Source organism: Thrips palmi, unplaced genomic scaffold (assembly GCF_012932325.1).
Source record: "Thrips palmi isolate BJ-2018 unplaced genomic scaffold, TpBJ-2018v1 HiC_scaffold_19, whole genome shotgun sequence".
Classification (NCBI taxonomy): Eukaryota; Metazoa; Arthropoda; class Insecta; order Thysanoptera; family Thripidae; genus Thrips; species Thrips palmi.
The window spans coordinates 5,311,640-5,334,817 of NW_023144628.1; the positions used below are offsets into that span (position 1 = coordinate 5,311,640).

Sequence of the window (23,178 nt, forward strand, 5' to 3'; positions counted from 1 at the left end):
GCCTTCGGGTTGCCTTCGGGTTGCCTTCGGGTTGCCTTCGGGTTGCCTTCGGGTTGCCTTCGGGTTGCCTTCGGGTTGCCTTCGGGTTGCCTTCGGGTTGCCTTCGGCGGATCGGAAAAGAAAAGCGTCGATGCAGGCGAAGTTCGCTCAGCAGCCCATCTAATTAGGAAGGGCAGTGGGGAGGAGGGAAGGGAAGGCAAGGGGGCGTCGAACAAGTCTTCAAACTACTGGGAACACCACCGACCGACCGACGCACGGGCCGCGAAGGAGGTCTGGGGGAGGGGGAGGGGGAGGGGAAGCCAGCGCGCGGTTGGCGGCAAATCGGATCCAGCAGACTCATTCCGAGAGTCGTTTTCGTCGCTCTGTCTCTCTCGCGCCTGTACGCGACGCCCCCTGCGTGCGACAGAGACAGAGCGACGAAAACGACTCTGTGCTGGAGGCCTCGCCCCACTCGTCCGGCTCTTCACCTGGAAATAATAACCGCAATCCGCGCCGGAAGCCATTCTAATACCCGCCTTACGACCCGCGGCCAGGCGTCCGCGTCGGCCTCGAGCAGGGCGTCGGGCAGGGCGTCGGGCGCACTATTAAACTGGCGAAGCAGGCCTTCCTTTTACTGTCGGCAGTCCGGGCCCACGTAGACGAGCTTCGGCCGGCAGAGAACAAGACTGCAACATTTGTAGCGACGCCTCGGGGCCCTCGGCCTGGCCGCCCGGCCCTCGGCTGCAGACTGATTCCGGGAGTCGTTTTCGTCGCTCTGTCTCTCTCGCACCGATACGGCACGCCCCATGAGTGCGAGAGAGACAGAGCGACGAAAACGACTCTCGGAATCAGTCTTGTGGCCGGATGCCGGATGAGGCGCTCGGCACCGACGGGCCGAGGGGCTGCAACTTGGCAAACGACGTTATGTTCGATCCGCCCGTCCACCAGGCCGGCCTGTCCATCCAGGGCAGCGGCAGCGCGGCAGGCGGCACCATCGCCTGGACGGCGTGCACCACGCTGAGGGTTCATTCACGAAACGCTTTCTGTCTCTATGCGCACTCGCTGGCAGTCCACGATCAACAAGGACGGAGTGAATGTCTACGTAATACGCGGACGGCCCCTAACGGGCTGCCGCCGGCGAGGAGCCGCCGGGCCGCAGGGTTGTTTGGCCGCCGCGCCGCCGCGTGGTCTGCCCGGTTTATGACGTCACCTACACTGCTCCACGTCGATGAGGCCAGAGAGCTGGCATGCAATAGTCACGCAGGGCGAAATAATTGAAAACGCGTCGTCGGCAACGTCGTCCTGTCGGGTCTTTCTCCGCCAGCCTGCCACGGCCCGCCGGGCAGGGCGTCAAGGATTTCCGCGGCGTCCTCTCGCGGTGTGGCGACGACCCTGTCCCCGGCGACGTCGCCGCTGTCCAACTTGCAAACTTCAACGAGGAGACGTCGCAAAAACGGCTACCCGCCGCACCACCAGCCGCCCTGGGCCCTGGGCAAGGATCCAGCCACTTGGTATCGAGACGGGTTGCGGCGGGGCGGGGCGGGGCCACCAGCTGCCTGCCCAACCCTTTTTACATCGCCCTCCCTCCGCGAGGCACTCCGGCCCGCAACCCGACGGGCGCGCCGCTGCGCTGCTGGCTGCACGAAATAAGCAAGGAGAACAAACGCAGCCCCTCCAATACGGCGGCACACAAGTACACAAGTACCGGCCCGATTGGATGGTGCTTGCAGCCTTGTCCGCTAGATGGCGCCGCAGCCCCACAGTGCCCCGCGCCGCTCTGCAGCGGAGAGCTCTCCGAGAGCTGTTCTTTCGGTTGGCACGCTGTGTACACGAGGCCGCTGCAGCGCTGTGCTGCGCCGTACTGCTGCCTTCGAGGACGACTCGCTGCACCGCAGCGCTTCGAGCTGCCGCTGCGCCCCCAATGCGCCTCTCCTTTCAATCTCAATCTCCAACGAGGCCCGCCCCGCCGCCCGCAGGAATTCATTTATTCGCCTTCACTTGCCGTGCCGTGCCTTGCCGTGCCGCTCAAAGTGCTGAGGCAATTTCTCGGGGAATTTGGAATGCCCTTTGTCCGCGCATGCGCCACCAGCCAGCACCCCGACCCCCGACCTCGGCGCCGAGGCCGTCGGGCCGACCGACCCCGGCCGTCATAGTGGATCACGGCCTCCTCCTCGACCAGCGCGCATCTTCATCCCCGTGGACACCGCCGGCGTGGCGGCGCAGCGCGGCGCGGCGAAGAAAAACAAAAACAAAGTACAGAAAAGGGGGGAAAGCGAAAACCGGTCACGCGACCGGCTTAGTGGACTCACCGACCCCGCCGGCGCGCGCGTGTTGTGCGAAATACATCGGATAAAGAAAAACAAACTAAATGGGGCTAACCTGACTAAAGTGACCTCACGCGAGTGCGGCCGGCGGCGCGAGGAACGCCGGCCGAAAAAAAACCAAGGGAAAGGTGAAAAAAGAAGCAGCGACGGGGGAGATAAGCGCGAGAAAATGCTCGCAAAAAAAGGAAAGAATTAAAAAAGCAAACTGGGATCATGTTTACCTGCGTGCGGCTCTGCGGCGCTTCGGAGAGGGAGGGATGGGGAGGGAGGGAGGGAGAGAGGGAGTCGGGGGGGGGGGGGGGGGCGTGAATATTAGTGAAAGCTTGGGGCGAGCTTACCGACGCCCACGGTCCAAGGCCAGCCTGTCGGCCTGTCGGCCCGTGGGCACCATGGCCGCCTTCAGGCCGGCGATGTACAGGCTCGATGCGCCCCGCTCGCGCCCGTCCGCTCTGCGGTCAGCTGATCCCGGCGAGGCCGGGCGAGGCCGGGTGGCTATCGGAGCGCGCCCGCGGCGGCGCCCGGGGCGGCCCGTAACTAGCCAGACGCTTCATCAAAGGCATTACGGCCAAAGAGGCTCCCCGCCGAAGGCCGAAGGGCCGAGGCCGAGCCCTTCGCCGCGATGAGAGAAGAGCTAAGCTTGACCAAGGCCGCAGGGCCGCAGGGCCGCCTCCACGGCAGCGATCCGTTCGGCTGCAGTCAAAGGGCCCGCCGCCCACAGCGACCGGCCTCGGCCAGCCCCACGGCCAGGGCCAGGCCGGGCCCCAAAGGCCGAGGGGCCGGGCCGGACAGCGCGCGACATGCACCGGGATTTCGTGTCACCCGCCCCGCCCCGCCAAGGCGCCGAGGCACTGAATAATGCAGGCGTTCCACGGCCTGGCCAGCACGGCCTCCGCCGCGCTCATCAGCACGGCGTGCCTGGCCTGGCGTTCGGACGCAGCGGCGGCCCAGTTCAGCCCAAGACACAATTTTCACATTGTGGCCATTTTAGCGGGCCCCAATTGCAAGTCGCATGTCCGAGGCAGGGCGTCAAAGACTAAGGTCTTGAGAACTTCCACGCGCGAGGGCCTGCGCTCTGCGATAGGCTTTTGGATTTTTGGAAGCCAGGCGTGGAAGCCATGGGGTCTAGCCCGTAGTGGTAATGGCAATGGAGCGCCGTGCGGGTAGGCAACGCGAGCGCAGGGCTGCTCGCCGGCCGCCGAGCTGGCCTATCTCGCAGGCGCGCGGCGCTGCGTGCAAGTCTGGCCAAACTCCTATGAAGGAATCGAATCCACCTCGTGGTGCTACCGAACTGTGAACGGGGTATGACGGTCTGACTATGTCGAGTCCTTCCAGTGGACCGAAGAGCTGAAAACTTGTCCACCCGAACCGAGCTCCAGGGGGCCATCAGAATGGTCCGTGGCGGGGAAGTCCTCCGTGCGGTCGTCGGCGTGGGGCCGTGGGGCCCTACCCTACGCCTTGCTGCGTAGATCGATTCCCGGGTACCGGCACGAGTTACCCGAGAGGGGCGAGTGGTGCGTCCTGCGTCCCCAGGACCATTCCAGGACCCTCCCTACCCACTCCAAACAGCCCCCAGGCCTTTCCGGGCGGCGCCGTTACATTCCCTACCCCTCCCAAGACCCCTCCGCCGTTGCACAGACGGACAGACAGACGGACGGACAGACAGACAGACAGACAGACACACAGACACACAGACAGTCGGGCGGGCCGCGCTCCAGAACTGAAAGATACCCATCTCGGCATTTGCATAGCCCGGCTTGGCTAGGCTCGGCGCGCCCAGACGCGACAACCTGCCGAGTCGTGATTAGCAGCCTCATTAGCACCGGGCAGTGGCTCTGTCTCTCTCGTACCCGTGGGCGGGCCGCGGTACCGGCGAGGGAGCGAGAGAGACAGAGCGCGCCGACTTAAATCTCACTAATGGCCCGCGGCCGAAAACGGCCGACCTACTATCCGATACGTGTCGCACCGCGACGCGCTCGCCGCCAACTTCGAGAGAGAGAGGGAGAGGGAGAGAGGGAGAGAGAGAGAGAGAGAGAGAGAGAGAGAGAGAGAGAGAGAGAGAGAGAGAGAGAGAGAGAGAGAGAGAGAGAGAGAGAGAGAGAGAGAGAGAGAGAGCATCAAACAAGCTGCAGGAGGCGGCCGCGGACTACGCCTCCCAATCGCCTCGAGGACCTCCCGGGCCGCGCCGCCCCGTCTCCTGCCTTCCGAGTGGTTGGGCTCGCGCAGACGATTCTCTATCCGGTCCCCTTTCCGGTAGACTTCTTTTTTTTATGCCTGCCTGCCTGCCAGCCTGGCTGGCTGCCGGAGAAGAAAGGGAGAGGCATATGAATGCAGTATGCAGCGGCACAAGCTCTGGGCGGGAAGCAGAAAAAAGAAAGGAGAGGGAGACAGAAAAAAGAAAAGGAGGGCGAATGTCGACGCCGCCGCGTTCGCAGAACCTACTGCCCCGCCGCATAGATCTGCTATCCTCTTCGCATGTGAACTATATGGACGCCACGTGTGCGGCGTCTGTCTGTCTGTCTGTCTGCCTGTCTGTCTGTCTGTCCCTTCTGTGTGTGTGGCTGCAGCCTTCCACCGCGGTAACTCAGCTCTGCGCCACTCCTCACCCCGAGGCGAAATGCTACAAGTAAAACCGGCAACGCCTATCTGACGAGCGACAAATACAAATTTGCCTTCAGATTAAAAAGCTCCCTCGCTCCCTTTTTCTTCTGGAAACGCAACGCCGCGCGCCACACACGATATTTCCACGTATTTCACGGCGCCGTAATCTAAGGGAGCTGTCCGAGCTACAAGCTAGCGGCACCCGCGGAACAACCTCATTCTCGTATCAAAAAAGGACTCCCATAGTTTTCGCCAGCGTTCTCCAGGACGGCGACTATTTTTACAACCTTCAAGCCCGACATTTTCAAGTTTCCACATCCTTATTCAAGAAAATAAAACAGGACCAACTACGAGGTCGAATTCTACGAGGCCCAGGCAGGAATCAAACGGGCCCCGTATTTCTCTTTCATTTTCTTTCCAGGTTCCCCAGCCTGACGGGAGTGTTTCGCTTTCGGTTCCGGAGCCCTCCAGGTCGCAGCCAAAAAATGGCGAGTGCGGTTGATTGCGGTGCCGGGGCCGCCGGGGCCGCCGCGGCTTTGGCGCCTTTGACGCTGCAGATCCCCGCCGATCCACTGCAATACGCCTCACGGGCCCGCGGCCTGGAGCCTCCAGGGCTTGCCGCCGTCCTCCAGGCCGGGAAGGCGAGGCCGCCCCGCCCCGCCGACTGCCGCGAAAGCTCGATTGTTTCGTCCTAATGCCGAGCTGATGGAAAATAAACAAAATTCGCAATATAACCCAATATCGGGGGCCCAGCGGCCCGGCCGCGCCTTTGTAGCCCGCCGGAAAAACCCACCGGCCTCGGCCGATCCGCACCAATCACCTTGTGCCCCTGCAGGGCCTCGCCGGGGCCTCGGCGCTCATCCGCTGTATCCCTTCTTTTGTTCCGGCTGCTCTTTGAACCGCCCGGGCCGAGGCCGCGGCAGCCCGGGCCAGGGGGCTCTTTAAAAGCCTTGACCAATCACCCCGCCCCCTCGGCGTCGACCTCGCTGGACTCACCTTCTTGCCGCGCGGACAGCGCCGGCCCCGCCAGCACCGCCACGAGCACCGCGACGACGGGCAGCAGCAGCGGCGGCAGCGGTGGCAGCGGTGGCAGCGGTGGCATCAGGCCGCCGCGGGGGCCGTGGCGCCCCATCACGGACTGGCGAGGGGCGGCGGCGGCACGGCCTGCATCGGGCTGCAAGCAGAAGGACACGCCGTCAACGCACAGACAGGTGGCAGACACACACACACACAGACACGTAAAGAGGGCGATCGGAATAAGTAGGCCATTCCCGGCGGGGAGGCACACCTCCGGCAAAAACCACGGCAGCAAAGCCCAGCCCCGAGCGAGCGACCCCCTGGAAGGCCGGCAAAAACACGAGCGGTCCGTGCGCCGCGAGCGCCACACAGTGGGGGAGGTGGACAAAACTCCAGACGCACTTTGGGCTCCAGAGTCGCTAAACAGGCCTCGAACGGAACGTGTGACCCCACCAATGGATTCCTCTCTCGGAGGTGGCGTCATACGTTCGGTTCGAATCCCATTCAGCGACTCTGCAGCTCGAAACGCGTCTAGAATTTTGACCGCACCCACCGGTCGTCTGGCCCACTGTGCGCCGCCTCCGTCCGGGTCGCCGCGCCGCACGCACACATTCCTCGGTCGCATGACGCGTGACGTATCGCGCCGCCGGAGGAAATCTCTCTCCGCTCCGCGCGCCATCTGGCAATCTTAAGGCGTAATTGTGCCCCCGAGAGGCGAAGGCCCGGCCGCCAGCCAGGCAGCCAGCCAGCCAGCCAGGCAGGCAGCCAGGCAGCCCGCGGGCAGCAAGGAAGGGGTGGGCGCCGTGAGCTACAAGGCACTGCCGCCGTTTCTCAATGATTATAATCCTCGAGGCCCCCGCACAGCGATCGCCGTCTCTTTTCCTCGCGCTCCTTGGCCTGCCCGCCTGGTGCCCGCCTGGCTGGCCGCCTGGCTGCCGGACTGCCTCGAGGCGGCGAGAGGTAGAACGAGGCGTTTTGCCTTCAGTTACACGCAGCGCACATAACCGTTATACCTGAGGTACACGCACAATATTACGCCCCCGATATCGAGGTCGGACCGGCCGCCCCGCCGCGAGGGGGCCACCGACGCCTTCCGGGGAGCGAGGGGCACCTTGGCGCCGCGCCCCCCGCGGCCCTCCAAGACTCTCCCCGTTAGCACGTCCTGCACCCCTTCGGCCCCCTCCGTTTACATGCTATCCGCGAGGCCCGGCCCCGCCCCGCCCCGGTGCACAGTGGGCCAGAGGACCGGTGGAGGCGGACAAAACTCTAGACGCGTTTTAAGCTCCAGAGTCCCTAAATGGGACTCGAACCGAACGTGTGACCCCACCAATGGATTCCTAGTTCGGAGAGCAATCCTTGGTGGGGTCACACGTTCCGTTCGAGTCACATTTAGCGACTCTGGAGCTCAAAACGCGTCGGGAGTTTTGGCCGCCTCCCCCGGTCTTCTGACCCACTGTGCGGTGGCCGCGCCACACCTTGGGCCGCAGTTTGGCGGGCGGGGCGGCGAAAAAAGGCGCTGCACCCCAGCGGCCCCGCAGCCCCAGCGAGCCGAGGGGCGCTTTGCGCTTTAAAAGTAGGCGGCGTGCACTCGCTGCTAAACGACGCACTTTTCATTTCGGCGGGGCGAATGCGGGCGAATGCCTCTCCTGCCACCGAGAGGGGCCGCCGTGCCCACGGCGAGGCGCGCTGTGTCTCTTCCATGACCACTCATTTACTTGGAGATTAAAACGCGCCAGTAGACGGGGCGGGAAGAGCGACAGAGAGAAAAGAACGAAACGAGTCGCAGAATAAAAAGCGAATGCAACGGTTTACTCTCCGGCTGAAAACTAGGAGCGCTGCGCTCGGGCCAGGAGTGCTGGCAACACTCGCCCGAGCCACCAGCCGCCCCTCAAAACAGCCAGAGCGGTGCACAGCAGCGCGCAGCAGCGCACAGCCAGCGCCTCGCTGAAAACATAACCTGAGCCGGGTCAGGTTAAGTGTAACGAGCCTGAGATAAGATAACGGGCATTGCGGGGCGGCGCGGGTCGCCAGGTGGACCCTCCTCAATGCCACGCTAGCGAGGCTCCTGGCCGAGTCGGGTAATTACCCCCCACCCCCTCCCCCACCCCCGCGCGCGCAGTTTACGGGAATCTTTCAAAGTAATAAGCGCGCGCTCCCCCCCCCTTCCCCGACCCGTCGTCCTCCTTGCCAACCTCATTGCAGTCGTGACGGCGACCCGGACGGCTTCGAAAACACGCGGCCCGGCCGCGTCCCCGTCACAGCGGACGCAGCGGACGCAGCCCCGTGCCTCCAGTGGCTCCGCTCCGGCACACTGATTCCGAGAGTCGCTGCCGTCGCCGCGTGTCTCTCTTGCACCTATAAGGGACGCCACGTGAGCGCGAGAGAGACGGAGGCACACTGCGGGACGCGAGCCGAGCGCTCCGCTTCGCCGTGTCGCAGCGCCGTTAAACAAATTGCAGAGCACGGCGCGCGATCTGCGCCGCTGCGCCACGCCTCGGCACGCCTTGGCGACGATTAAGGATGTTCTAGCCTCGCGTCAGGCTACAATTAAGGCGGGTTAGGCAATACTCTCGCGCGGGGGGCCGCCCCGCCCCACCCCTCCCCGCCTCGGCGTACCAATTAAAGTCGGGGCGTGGGAGGTAATTCCGCAAGGGCTGCTGCGGAGCCAGGCAGGCCCCTTGAAATAATTCAGTCAAAATGAAAAAAAGGGAAAAGAAAGTAGGAAAAAAACGACGTAAACCGACGACGGACTGCCTGTCGGAATGGGAAGAGGCCTCTTGTTGTGGAATGAGGGGTATGAAAAAGTATTTTCGGTTGCGGCTCTGTGTGTGTGTAAGTGTGTGTGTGTGTGCCACGTCAGTCTGACCATGGCAGCCTCGATTGCGTAATCCAACTGCACACCTTGGACACACTCGACCCTCCCTTCGAATGAGCGACGGTTCAGTCGGGCAGTCAGGCAGAAGCCGGCGAGAGTCTCGCGAGCGAGGCCTCAGCCCGAGGGACGAGAAGAAGCAAGGTCCGAGCCGGGCGCCGCGCCCATTGGTCGGTCCACTGTTTGCCGTGTCCCTGATTAAAAGCGTCCCGGGATGAAGGCGGCCGCTACGCCGCTCCGCCTTCGCTATTTGCCATTCGGCGCGCTGTATCTAGATGTCAGCGCCTTGTGCCTTTCTTTTCATCAGCCCGACTCTCTCTCTCTCCCTATCTCGTGTCTCATCTTTATTCCCGCGTTTATCTGGACCTCGGCTGCCACGGTCAGAGCCGCCAGGGCCGCCAGGGCCGCCTGCCTCCCAGGTCCGAGGTAACGCCGACGGCAAGGCGGCGGGGCGTATTTCATTGGCAAGCCCATTGCTGGCAGGCCGTCGTGCAAACACCCGAAGACAGGCAGAGAGAGAGAGAGAGAGAGAGAGAGAGAGAGAGAGAGAGAGAGAGAGAGAGAGAGAGAGAGAGAGAGAGAGAGAGAGAGAGAGAGAGAACGTGCAGAAAAGTCAGCACCAAGAATTTCGAAAAAAAGGAGCTTGAGAGAAATGATCCCGGCTCATCCGGCAGATCAACCTGCCCTGCCGCCGCGTCCTCTTCCCCCTCCGAGGCCACCGAGGCCGTCAGCTGCCTCCTCTCATGACTGCATTAGCGCCTCGTCGGGGTCCTCGGCCTCCACGCTGGCTCGCTGCCCCGCGGCCACGGCCCTGCGGCGGCAGCACAACTTCCACGGCCGGGGTAGCACCACTAGCAGCAACACCAGCAGCATCAACACTAGCAGCAACACTAGCAGCAACAACACTAGCAGCAACAACACTAGCAGCAGCAACACTAGCAGCAGCAACACTAGCAGCAGCAACACTAACAGCAGCAACACTAACAGCAGCAACACTAACAACAGCAACACTAACAGCAGCAACACTAACAGCAGCAACACTAACAGCAGCAACACTAACAGCAGCAACACTAACAGCAGCAACACTAACAGCAGCAACACTAACAGCAGCAACACTAACAGCAGCAACACTAACAGCAGCAACACTAACAGCAGCAACACTAACAGCAGCAACACTAACAGCAGCAACACTAACAGCAGCAACACTAGCGGCGATCCCGATGTATTGTGTCCTCGGCGACACCCTGCAGGCCCTGCAGGGCGAGGCAGCCCCGCCGCGAAGAATGCCTCGTTCCGCAAACACGGCCGACACACAATGACAAAGTTTTAGTGACCCGACCCTTTGGCGCCGAGCAGCCTCGGCAGCTTCGCTAGCTCCGCTTCCCCCGGCCCGGCTGGGCCCCGCAGCCCCGCAGCCCCGCACTCAGGCAACATTGTATATCCGCCGTAGTCGGCCTAATTCGCGTTTCATTGTGTGCGTGCGCCCCTGTGCAAGTGTGTGCGTGTGTGTGTGTGGGTTTATGTTTGCGTTCCTTCGTCTGTGTGAATGTGTGTGCGGCGGCGGCGTCGACGAGTTCCTTCAAACTGGCGCGCAGGCCCGGCTTCTTTTTATATTCCATACACAACAGGCAGACGGAACGGAGTGTCGGTCGAACAAAAGCGCGCCGGAATTGGACCGCACCAAAGTACTGCGAGTGCAACTCTTCCAAATGAAAAGAAAAGAGAGGGGAAAAGTGCTGCCCTCGCGGTGTTCATAATTCCCGTTCGAAAAGTAGATCGCGCGCCGCTAACTGACAGCCGGAGCGACAAGGAATAAGCGAGGCGTTTCCATAAAAAACAAAATAAAAGGATGGCGGTCCGCCACCGTCAACCTGTCCAGAAGGCACTCCGCTAGAATAAACCCCCTCCGCAGATATCAGTGTTATTGTTCCATCATGGCCGCGCTGGCAGTGCTGGCGGGGCTAGCCTTCGAGACGTCACGGCGTCACCGTCTACTGTTATTTCAGGCATTTCAAACCAAGTTAGTGCACAGCATGCAGAGCGCGGCGTCATCCCCGCACAGTGGGCCGGAAGGCCGGTGGAGGCGGTCGAAACAACGGATGCATTTTGAGTTCCAGAGTCGCGAAATGACACTCGAATAAAACAAGTGACCCCACCAATGGATTGCTCTCCGAACGAGGAATCCATTGGTGGGGTCACACGATCGGTTTGAGGCCCATTTAGTGACCCTGGGGCTCAATTACGTCTCTAGAGTTTTGATCGCCTGAGCCAGTCTTCTGGCCCACTGTGTGTCGGCTGGCGAGGTGACTCTGCTCGACACCCTCCCCCCGCCTTGCCGTGTTGTGGTTTCCACCGGGTGGAATCACGACGAGGCAAGCCAAAGAAATATTGACGAAATCTTCGGGCGGCGCCGATTTTAATTTGCAGGGCCGCCACCCTGCTCCCTGCCTCCCCTCCTCGCCCCAACAGTCATCGTCATCATCATTATCATCAACCTCGACGTCGTCGTCGTCGCGCTGCTGGTGATTTGACGAATCCGGGACTCCGGGGCGCGCTGGCGGCGCTGGCTCGGCGGCACCAGCGCGCACCAGTTCGTTACACCGCGCAATCTGGAAACTAGGGAACACCATATTTCTCCGGCCTCACTTCTTAAATTTTTCTTCTCTTTTTTGCTGCGCTTCTGCCATTCTTCTTCCGCTGCCGCTCCCTCGCGTCGAGACGAGCAGGACGAAAAAACAGGCTGCCGTTTTGGGACGGGCAGGGCGGCCCTGTCTAGACCGAGGTCTCGACGCCACCAATTACCACACGCCGTGGTCGCGGAAGGTTGGCAGCGAGCCTCTCACCGAGCCGTTGGCAGCACTGTCGGACCACTTTCTCAAATTCAACGTCCTCGTTTTGCGCTCAAACCGGTACCAATAGATAACCCAAAACTATGACATCTACGGTCAAATACATTAACTCTTGTTTTGGTTTTTCTTTGCAATTTTTTAAGCAACTAGTTTTGATCCCAACCTTCTTTTTCTTGAATGTTAAATTTTCTTAGAAGCAAGATTTTTTGAGATGAAAGCAAGAAAATGAAAAAGAATTAAGAAACTCTTTTCCTGGGTCCGTTCGGATGGCAGTCCATTGGTACTGTGTTTGGTTTGAGTCCTGTTTGAGGACTAAAGAGCTCCGTGTCCGCCAAACAGGTCTGGCTCTCTGCGGCCGGACAAAGGGGAATGTGTCCACACTGCTGGCGGCCTCGCTGGGGCCTCGCAAGGGGGCCTTGCTGGCGGCGCAGACTGGAGGTGGCAGCCCGTGCACTGCTTCGCCCTGAGCCGCGCGCTCCGCTCGACAACAAGAAGAGCCGGCGGTTTGAAAGACGGAGGTCGAAAAAAAAGGCACCGACTGCCGGCAAAATCGAGTCTGTTCCTCGCTAAGCGTTAAGGAGGAAGCCATGTAAAGCCTCGGCAGGCCAAGCCCGGCCCAGGCCCGGGCCGCCACAGCCTGGCAGCAAGCTGGCAGCAGGTGAGCGAGGGCCTCGTCACAAAGGGAGGGACCCTCGTTGCAGCAAAGTCACTGCCTTTTGCACTCTTTTTTATATTTTCTTCCGCAAATCGCATTTTACCCCGGCAGTTCCGCGGCAGAGGCACGCGCGAAGCCCGTCGCAAAACGCAAGCCAAATTTAATTTTGGTTTTTGTTTGGCATGAAGAAGAACACGAGTCTTTCGCAGGGCTGAGCCGGTCAGTCAGCCGGCTGGCTGGCTGGCCGCTTAGCACAATCGCATTACTCGCTTTGATTGGAGCTCGTCTGCCAGCGGCTGCCAGCCCTGTCGGGGCGGCTCGGCCGGCGTGGGGCGGCCGCACCACGCTCCGCCACTCTCAAAGAAAAACATGACGCGAGGCAGCGGGGGAAGGCGCGGAGGGGAAAACATAGATCTAGAGGAAAAGAGTGTTATTCAGATCCGTGCCAGGATGTCGGCAGAAAATTAAATTTTTTCCTGCCACAAAAAAAATAATAAAAAGGGAGAAAAAAATGCAAAAGGCCGCAGGCGAGCTGTCAATCACCGAACGCTTCCGATCCGCGGCGCAGCGGCATCGCAAGTGGCGCTGCCAACTTACGCGCCAAAAAATGTTGACAATCGGCAAATTTAGTGCCAAATAAAGCACTGTCTAACCTGAGGGGTGCAACGTCTCGGCACGCGCGTTAAGCAAAACTACCCCGTAAAACCCTGAAGAACCCAGGGCACAAGGATCGGGGGAGGAGGAGCGAAAACGAAAAACAAAACACGACGACGAAGCGAGCTGAGGGCGAGGCACTGCCCCTCCCTGTTTGCCATTCGGCGCGTTTACGCGAAAATCGCGGCGTCGGCGTCACGTAACCTTGTAACGGCCAATCCAAAATGGCGGCCGCGTTTCGGCCGTCTCGCCGACCCACGTCAACAGGCGCGGCCGGAATGGGAAAGGTGTTGGGGTGCTCCAAACTGTCACTCACACACCGACACGCACGCACACACACACACACACACACACACGTGGACAGGTGAGGGGAAGTCGTTCGGCTGGCGGACTCGAGAGGGCGTCCGCGCGAGGCATTGAAATTGCGGGGACGAGGGAAAGAGGGCGGGAAGGCGAGAATAAATAGGAAGACACAAGGAGGAGGAACTAGGAGTGGAGGGCATGCATGGGAGAGAGAGAGAGAGAGAGAGAGAGAGAGAGAGAGAGAGAGAGAGAGAGAGAGAGAGAGAGAGAGAGAGAGAGAGAGAGAGAGAGAGAGAGAGAGAGAGAGAGAGAGCGGCATTGTCAGGAAGGGAGCAAGGCGCGGGGCTTGAAGGAATACGACCAGATTGCGAGCACGTTTCCGCTGTTTCGCCACCGGCACTGATTTTATCGACTTTGTAAAATAAAAGGTAAAGCGGCGCGGGCAATGAAAGAAAGAGAGAATATGTACCGCACCTGACGCTGTTCAAAGGGGCCCGGGCGAGACTACAAAAAAGGGGGTGGGAGAGGGGGAAGGAGGGAATGGAACAACGGGCAAGGAGGCGGCAAGAGGGTCTTTAATGTTACTCGCCTTTCGACCCCTCGCCTCGGACACTGCTAAACACCTGTTTTCCCCCGGCTTTCCCCCGGAGCAAGAGGCTTCCAGAGAGTGGGATTGAGAAACGAAGAGCGGCCGACGGAATTACCGAGGCGTCGATTGTTCTCCCCGCAGACTGTTTTGTTTTATTGTTGTACATTTTCTTTTCCGGCCGCTCGCGCCGACACACCAATAGTCCGTTTCGAAATCATCAACGGCCGACTAATCGGCGTGCCTGCAGAGAAGTGGGCCGGGCACTTCGCGTGGCCGCGCGCCTGGCGCCATCTAGGGGCCGCCTCGGGAAGCCTGCGCCAGTGAGGGGGGTGCACAGGGGGCGACAAACTGCCGAACGGAACGCTGCCCCCTGCCGCCCCCTTAAAGCGGATGTCTCGACGCGGCGGGGGCGGCGGCGGGGCGGCGCTGGGCTCCGCACGGGCTGCAGCAGCGCGGCCAGGGAGGCGGCGGAGGCCCGTACCTGCGAGAGCTTCCCGCGCCGGGAGGCCCGGGACGCACCGCCACGCACCGCGGCGCGCTCGGCTCGAAGGGCAGCGCCCCTTTAAGGAGGCCGGCCGGCCCCGCCGCCGCGCTGCTCAGCTGCTCCGGGACCAGACGCGGGGCGCAACGACGGCCAGCTCAGCGGGCAGCGCCTCCACGCCACGGCCACGCCGCACAGTGGGCCAGAGGACCGGGGAGGCGGACAAAGCTCCAGACGCGTTTTGAGCTCTAGAGTCGCTAAATGGGTGCTCTCAATGTTTCGCCCTGCAACTCCCCGCCTCGCAGTGCCACCCCCACCGACGTGCGTGAGAGACGAGCCGCCGGGTCAATGGCTGCCACTCGACACGAACAGCCAAGCAGCTACAGCCGGTTTCGTGTCTCCGTCCTGTCGCACTCGTGGGGCGCCGCGCCCCGAACACAGGGTGCGAGAGAGACGGCTCGTGGCATCGGGAGGCAGTCGTCGCGGCTCGGCTCGTCCCAATTCGCAGCCCACTTCACCCACTTCCACGGCGACCCCCACTCGACCCAGCGCCGCCACGCTGTGCGACGCCAAACCCCAGCCGGCGGGGTCGTTTTCGTCGCTCTGTCTCTCTCGCACTCGTGGGGCGTCCCGTATCGGTGCGAGAGAGACAGAGCGACGAAAACGACCCTCGGAATCAGTCTGGCTGGGCCCGGCCCCAGCGCGTCGCGTCACCTCCAGGGCCGTTTGCATTTCCACTTCAAAGTTCCAGTTTAATATCGGCGGGGCGGCGGTTGCTGGCGGCAAGGCGAAGGCGCCCCGCAGCGCGCAGCGCGCAGCGACGTGGAGCCAACGGAGCAGGCGGAGAAGGCCCAGACCATCGAACTGTGTCTCTGCCGCTCCGCCCCGCCCCGCCACGCACGCGCGCCCCGCCGCACCCCGCCGCGCCCCGCCCTACGAGATGAAAGGCATTCCGCAGCAACACGCGAGCAGCGACGCCGTGGCCTCTGCTCCCCAAACTTTCCAGCGGGGAGTTAGTCAACTCGAGATCGGCGCACTGCGAGAGCACTGCGAAGCCGCGAAGCACTGCGAGCGCCACCGGGGCGAGGCCACCTGCCGGCTGCCTCCCTCGCCCGTCTCCGTCGCACTCGAGGGGCGCCCCGTTGGGGTGCGACAGAGAGAGAGTGGCGCGTTCGGAAGCGAGCTACCGGCGGCATTAGCACCAACCTCGGTGATCTCATTGCCTTGCCGCCAACGACCGGCACACCGCGAGGACCATTCAAGGCCCCGCGCGCCTAGCCGCCCCCGCACCGCGCCGCCCCGCCGGCCTGCCGGGGCGAAGGAGAAGAAGAAGGAGAAGAAGGAGAAGAAGAAGAAGAAGGAGAAGAAGAAGAAGAAGGAGAAAAAACACGGCACGGCCAACGTTAATGACTGAGATAACAACGGGAAAAGGAACGGCGCATTTAAAAGCCATTAATCTTCCGGCAGACCGCCAAAGGAGAAAGGAGGGCCGCCGAGGCCGAGCGAGCACTACGCGGAGCGCGGAGCGATGCGGAGCATAACCCTTGGAAATCACGGCGCCGGCCGCACACGCACACACACACACGCACGAACACTGGTACAAAAAGTCAGTGCCCCGCTGCTGCGGAAACCGGCGCAGGAGAATGGGGTGGAGGGAGGAGGAAAAAAAAAGAAGTTTGCCAGGCGGCCTAGCGGTCGCCACGCCACGGTCATGGGAAACACACAAAAGCAGCGAGCGACTCTTGTCTCCACGGCGCCCCGTTGTGGCGTCCGCGTGCGGTGTGACACTCGGCGTGACACTCGGCGTGACACTGGGCGTGACACTCGGTGTGACACTCGGCGTGACACTCGACGTGACACTCGGCGTGACACTCGGCGTGACACTGGGCGTGACACTGGGCGTGACACTCGGCGTGACCCTCGGCGTGACACTCGGCGTGACACTCGGCGTGACACTCGACGTGACACTCGACGTGACACTCGGCGTGACACTCGGCGTGACACTCGGCGTGACGACGGCGTGACAACGACGTGACACCGCCACAGCGCGATGCGCCTCACTTGCGCAAGGAGGACCCGGGAAGGCGGCCCGCTTTGAATATGCGCTGTTTGCCAGAGATTTTCCGCTTATCTTCCCCGGGGTCCTCCCTCCCCGCCCTCCCCTTCGTTTTCATATCCGAGAGAGAGAGAGGGGGGGGGGGTGAGAAAGAGAGAGGTGGGACAGACGGGTTGCCACCCAACTTTTTGCGGTGGTCCGTCTAAATGAGAGTGCTGTGTGTATTTTCAGGGATGTTGCGTGCAGCGGCGGAAAGGTCCCCCACCTCAGCGGCCTCGGGGCCAGGGAGGCCGAGCCCCGGGCCAAGCTCGGGGCAGCCGGGCCTCCAAATCTCACAAATGGTGAGAGCGGACGCAAGCCGCCGAGGCCGAGGCTGCGTCCGGACTGCGCCAGCGGCCTTGTTCTGGGGTTCGCGGTGACGACGGCGACACTTCGGACGCCTCCACCGGGATAGAATGCACCGTCACTAATCCCGTCTAGGCGGCGGGCAGGGCGGGGCGGCGGGGTGTGAACCGTCCGCACGGACGCCACCACTTCCACCACTCAGCCCCGATATTTTCCGACGAGCCCTCCCCTCCTACTTCGCCTCCGCCGCGTCCGAAAATCGGCTTATGGTAACAAGACATTAGCGCGTGTACGGGCGTGGGTGGCCGGGCATGGCGGGCAGCGCGCCACGGCCGCGGCAGCAAAAGTGCGTCAGGAACAACAAGCAGCGCCACTCGCAGCCCGGCCGCCGCGCCGCGTGTCCAAACAGGCAGCCGGCCACTCGACTTCGTTAGTCGGCCCGAAAATGATCTAATCATTGGCGGGCTAATTGGCGCACTCAGCCGGCCGGCCCGGCGGCCCTTGGAGGCCCTTGGCACACACTGCCAGACGGGCAGACGGCCGCCGAGGCCGAGGGAAGGGCCGAAGGGAAGGGCGCAGCACGGCGGCCGTCCGCCCCGACCGCCACACCGGCAAAAAGCGGCAAAGAACGGCGCGGGAAAAAGTGGGTGGCGGTGAGCGGCGCGCGAAATTAGGGAATCATATTCCGGGCGAGTAGCCGGCGAGTAAATGAAGGGCACGTGCAGCCAAGGGCCCCAGGGCCCCAAGGGCGGCGATAAGGGCGGGAATGGCCCTGCAAGTACATATGGACTGCCGCCCCTCGCAGCCCGCCCGCACCCTCGCAGCCTCATTCCGGGAGTCGTTTTCGCCGCGCTGCCTCTCTCGCGCCAGCACGGAGCACCCATGAGTGCGAGAGAGACAGAGCGACGACTCTCGGAGGCAGTGCGCCTGCAGCGCGGCAGTGGCTCCCGGGCGGCTTGTTCGGCCCATCCCGATTGCCGTCGACGCCCTCGCCCTGCTCCGCCTCCCCGCGGTGCCGCGGTGCAGCACTCGGCGCGGCGCGCGGCAATCCCGCGCATCTCTTAATTCGGCGCCGCCGCCAAGGAGGCCCTCCGCGTCCCCTTCATCATCTTTTACCTCCGCTGTCATCCCCGCCCGCGCCGCCAGCGCCGCGGCCCGACGGCAGCCCTCTGCGGCACCTGCGCGCCGCCAAGGTGAGGTGGCAGGGCCGCGCCAGGCCGGCCCAGGGGGCTCATATGGCCCGGCACTTAGAATGCATCACCGGCAGCCCCGGGCACCCCTTCCCCTCCAGGTCTACACACGCACCTTCCATTTTTACCGCATCGCACCGCCCTCTTCGCTACAGCCGAGGCAGCGAATCTGTCGCTGGCAATTTATACGGCGTTCGGCGCTTCGCTCGGCTTCGCCCCGCCCGGGCCGGGCCGCGCTATTCCGCACGCGCGCTCATTCCAGCACGCATTCCAGCAGCGGCGGCCCCGCCCCGCCCGGCCCGGCCGCCAACTTACGCAACCCCCTCGGCCCCCGTATTTGTTTGCAAGTTCGTGTAATAAACACAGAATTGCATCTGGTATCCTCTTACGCCGACCGCAGGCGGGAGGCGGTGCCGGCCGAAGGGGGTGGGGGGTCGTTTCTTTTCCATAGTGGCGGAGCGGGCCGAGTGGAGGGGGCAGCGGCCCGGGCGAGAGTAGCTAAATCCAATGTAATTTACGTACCGTACTAAAGCACTACTTGCGCGCGCCCGGCCGGGCCAGCCGGGGAAAGGAAAATAGACGGGAAAAATGTTGAGGAAGGCGAACGAGCGCTCAGCGTCGCGATGCGGACCCCGCAGAGGAGAGGGAGGGGGGACCAGCGCCACGGCTGCAGTGCACACGACGCCGGCCTGCGGTCCGCGCCACTTTTATAAATTCGTTTCTTCATTTCAAAGTTTACGGCGCGCAATAAGCCCAACGTGACGCCACGGTGTCATCCCCCCACCCCGCCGTTGGGAACCGGAAGTAGCGGGCGGACCAACGGCGCGGCGTGTTCAAACAGAGTGTTTTTTTTACCGGTTTTCTTTTTTCGCGATCCTTGTTTCTCGCTCATTATAAATTGAGGCAAAAGAAACAAGTGACGGGTGAGCAGGCGAGCGAGCGGCCCGGCAGCGCCGCCGCTTGCAGTGGCCCTGCCCTGGGCCGAGCTAACAACCCGCCAACTCCCGCCCGGAACATTAAGACACATATTTTATTTGATTACGGCGTGGCCTCCTTGGCAAGTTTTTGTTCCGGGACCGCCGGAGGAGGGGAGGGGAGCGAGGGCGTCAGCGCCAGGGAATCAGAAATACTTTATGGGCCGCCAGCAAATCATTTTCGCCGAACACTTTCTTCGCGGCCGTCGACCTCACAGTGCCGTGCCGTGCCGTGCAGTGCCACGCCGCGCCGTGCCAAGCCCGACCCACTTCACGCGTGCACATCTATCACGCGGCACGCCGCGCCTCGACCACTTCATTCCGCTGAATTATTTACGTGCATTTCAGTTTTGGACCGACCCTTCGCGGGCACTCGCCCGGCGCACGCGGAAACCTCGCTTCTTTGTTTGTTTGTTCCAGCGACTCTGGAGATCAAGGAGGCCCTCTAAAGCCGCCTCCGGGCCGGGTCTGCGAGGCCAACTGTAGCGCGTGGGGCGAAGTGACAGGACTTGAAGAACGTGGACGTGCTTCCGGTTCCTCCGAGGCGAGGCAATCATTAATGGGGACACCGGTTCCCTTTGGGTCTGGGTAAAAGGCTAGATTTCCGGCCCGCCGGTTTTTCATTCAATAAGTACGGGGCCCGAATCAAGCCCGGCCGTGTTCCAGGGTCCGGCCTTGGACGGCCCCAGGGGCCCCCGGGGCACCGGGTGCCTTTTTATCAATGATTGCTTGAGGCCCCCGGCCCAAAAAAGTATCGGCCCCAAACAACCCCCTCCCCCCCCCCCCGGGGACCTCCCCGCGGGGTCGCCAAAAAGGGGAAAAACTACGGCAAAGGGGTGCCGGGGGGGAAAATTTTAAAACACGCCAACGTGATTTGCATGAGCTGGTGGCTCCGCGCAGCAGCGGGCCGGAAGGCCGGCTTAGGTGGCGGGCACACTGCAAGTCATCGGCAAGCTTCGAACGCGGCGCGTCACGGCGCCCGGCAAACTCCAAGGGAAACCACAGGAACCGCGACTGGTCTGGTTCAAGTCAATTTCGTCTGAGAGCTGCCGGCCGGCGGAGCGCGCCTGCGAGGTAGGCCAGCGGTGCGCGGCGCGCGCAGCCCAGTCGTCGCGTTGCCTACCGCCACGGCGCTCGGGCCGGCCGGCCGCAGCCAGGCAGCGGAGGGTGCACGACAACGACACTGCAGAGGGCGGGCGGCCATCAAAGATGCAGCACACTGACCCACCCACCGCGGCGCCGCGCTGCGGCCGCTGCGGCCTGCGGGGCTGGAATTTAGCCTGATGGGTCGGCGGCGCCTTAAAGATGCAGACGACGGCGAGGGACGCAGCACACACAGTGGGCCAGAAGACCGGTGTGTGCGGACACAACCCTAGACGCGTTTTGAGCTCCAGGGTTGCTAAACAGGACTCGAACCGAACGTGTGACCCCACCAATGGATGGCTCTCCGAACGAGGAATGCATTGGTGGGGTCATACGTTCGGCTCAAGTCCTATTAAGCGACTTTGCAGGTCAAAACGGGTTCAGAGTTTTGTCCGCCTCAACCGGTCTTCTGGCCCACTGTGGCACGCCGTCGTCGGCCGCGTCAATAAGGGGTCGGGGAGTGATCCGGGCGGGTACTGGTCCGCCGCGGCGACGCCCGTTACCGCATTTGAATAATCGTGTCAGCGTTAATGCTCCTCAGAGCGGCCAGGGCGGAGAGAGCGCCTGCCACGCCAAGGCTCGGAGCTCGGACGGCAACTTGAATTGCATGGCCTAAGGCAACCCAAGGCGAGGTCCGCGGCGAGGTACCACCGGGGGGAAGCCCCGGGCCGGCGAAGCGAAACTCGCGGCAAAGCCAAGGCGACCGCAACGAGTGAGAGAGAGAGAGGGGGATTCCGACAGAACGCGCAATGCGACGACGACGACGATCCCGAAAAAAATATAAAAAGTGTGGTTGGTTGGCGCCGGCACGTCGTGTCACACTCACACCCCGCGCAGGACAAGACCCTCCCCTGCCACTAGGCGAGGCCCGTGGGGCAAGCCGGGCCCTGCGTGACCTCATCTGCAAGGCCATCCTGGACGCCCCTCGGATCGGCGCAGCACATCGCCCCTTGGCCCGGACCCGCCCGCCCCGGCCTGGGGACCAGCCTACCAACAAATTGCCCAGACAGTCCGGCTCGGACCGCGGGGAGGGGAAGGGGGAGGGGAGGGGGCAGGGCAGGTCGTCGGGGGACCAGCGGGCCGGCCGAGCAGCGGGCATGAAGATGAGGCGGTCCACACCCTCCAGCTCTCGGGGCCGCTGGAGGCGCTGGAGGCCTGCATCCTGGTGGGGCGACGCACTCGCACGCGCGCACGTGGTGGACCAGCGAATGTCCGCCACCACGACGCCGGCCCTCGGCGGGTCCAGGAAGCGAGCCAAAGGGGCCGCCGGCATCGTCATTCGGAAGCAAGCCGAGTCGCCGCCGCAGTGCAGTTGGCGAAGGTGGTAACGCGCCGTCGCTGCTTAACGCGCCGAGCGGCTGACATTTCCGCGCTGACATTTGCACCCCTCGACGCGTACGTACACACCTCGGCGCTGGCGCGAGACCCGACGTGGCGCGGAGCAGCGCGGAGCCGGAACGCCGCCCGGCGGCCCCAAAGCGGCACGTTTTACCCCGCATTTTCGAGCCCCGGCCAGAAGCAAGTGTAAAACTCGCCCAATTCTGCCGAGCTATTTTCGAGGGCGTGCAAACAACGGCACAGGCTCGGCTCGGGCCGCCACGCTCGCCGCTCCGACATCGACCGCCCCGCCCCGCTGCCCCGCGCGCTCCGCAAACAGCTTTGAGGGACACTGACTAAGCCCCCCGAAGTCCAAAATTAAGAAGACAGACCTGTCTCGCCGCCGCGCTCGGCCGCGCGCCCCACGCCACAGGGGATAATGGAAATTAAGATGATGCTTGCGGGTCGGGTTACTTGGACCGAGTCGGCACTGCGGGGGAGGGAGGGGGATCACGCAAATATTGACGCAGGGTTTAAGGCCGCCCCCCTCCAGCGCCGCTGGTAGGCTCATTCCGAACTCGCCACTCCGTCTCTCTCGCACCTCAACGAGAGACCCCGCGCGTGTGAGCGAGACAAGCGACAAGAGCTCCGCTCGGCATCAGCCCCCGAGCGCGAGGCAGTGGTTCGGACAAGACGAGCAGCCGCGCCCGTTTCTACGCTTGTAATGCCGAAGCGTGGCGTGGCGTGGCGTGGCGTGCCCTGCCGCGCCCCGCTATGGCATTGGCGGCGGCTGCCGTTACCCTTTACGCGCCGCACCGGCCGTAAAACTAATGGCCTGCAACAGCCAATGCACCTGCGCGGCAACGCGTGCACACACGCGCGGGAGAGAGACAGAGAGACAGAGAGAGAGAGAGAGAGAGAGAGAGAGAGAGAGAGAGAGAGAGAGAGAGAGAGAAAGAGAGAGAGAGAGGGGGGGCTTCCGGCCCCAGCAGGCCTCATCACAAATCTATCCCCTGCTGTCTTTTTCATCGTCGGCGCGGTGCGGGCGGCGCTGCCGCGGCGAGGGCCTTCCTGGCGTGCTGGGCGCGGCCGGGCGCGGCGGCCAGTGCATCGGGCAGCCCGTCGACTCGACTCCGTCCCGGGCGACTCCATTATTCACGCGCGCCACGAAGGAGGTCTTGACGGAGCAAGAAGGCCGGCGAAGGCAGAGCGCTGCCAGCGCTGCCATAGCGAGCGGCCCGCCCGCCTGAAATAAAAATAGTTAAGTCCGAAAAAGGGGGAGGGGGCCGCGAAAAAGCAGCAGCTGCGGAGCAAATAGAGACCGGAGCGGGAAGCAAAAGGACGCCGAAGGAGTAGGTGTACAGTGCAGCAGTGCAAGGCGGGAGCGTCAGCGACTGAGGCGGCGGACGGGTCTGAGTTGTCTTGCGCTGAGTCTGATTCCAAGAAGAGTCCTTTTCGTCTCTCTGTCTCTCACGCACGATGGGTCGTCCCCTATGGGTGCGAGAGAGAGACAGAGCGACGAAAGGAACTCTCGGAATCAGGCTGCTGGATCGGGCGAAGGAGGCGGGCACGAAGTGACACGCAAGATGAATCCGCGACACGGCGCCGCACGGCGCGCTGTCCTGCTGGGACACTCTCTCCTCCTCCGAGACCCTCTTCCTCCCTCCCGCTCCTCCTCCTCCTCCTCCTCGACGACCACAACGACCCCCGGCGCCGCCTTCCTCAAAACCGCGCGCACCACCACACACGCCCGCTGGCACGGCGCTGGCGGCACAGCCCGAGCGGAGCCCCGGCAAGCCCAGGCAGCCCGAGCACACCAGCACCAGCCCAAT

The 23,178-nt window shown here is 62.8% G+C and overlaps 1 protein-coding gene across 1 annotated transcript in view; it reads right to left on the reverse strand.

The window, feature by feature from the left end:
- Positions 1 to 23,178, reverse strand: part of LOC117646260 — a 104,666-nt gene that overhangs the window by 72,260 nt on the left and 9,228 nt on the right. The window contains exons 2-3 of the mRNA XM_034387096.1: positions 9,620 to 9,965; positions 5,898 to 5,955 (exon numbers count right to left, since the gene is read on the reverse strand). Of these exons, the coding sequence (XP_034242987.1) occupies positions 5,898 to 5,955; positions 9,620 to 9,965 (404 nt within the window). The remainder of the gene's footprint in view (positions 1 to 5,897; positions 5,956 to 9,619; positions 9,966 to 23,178) is intronic.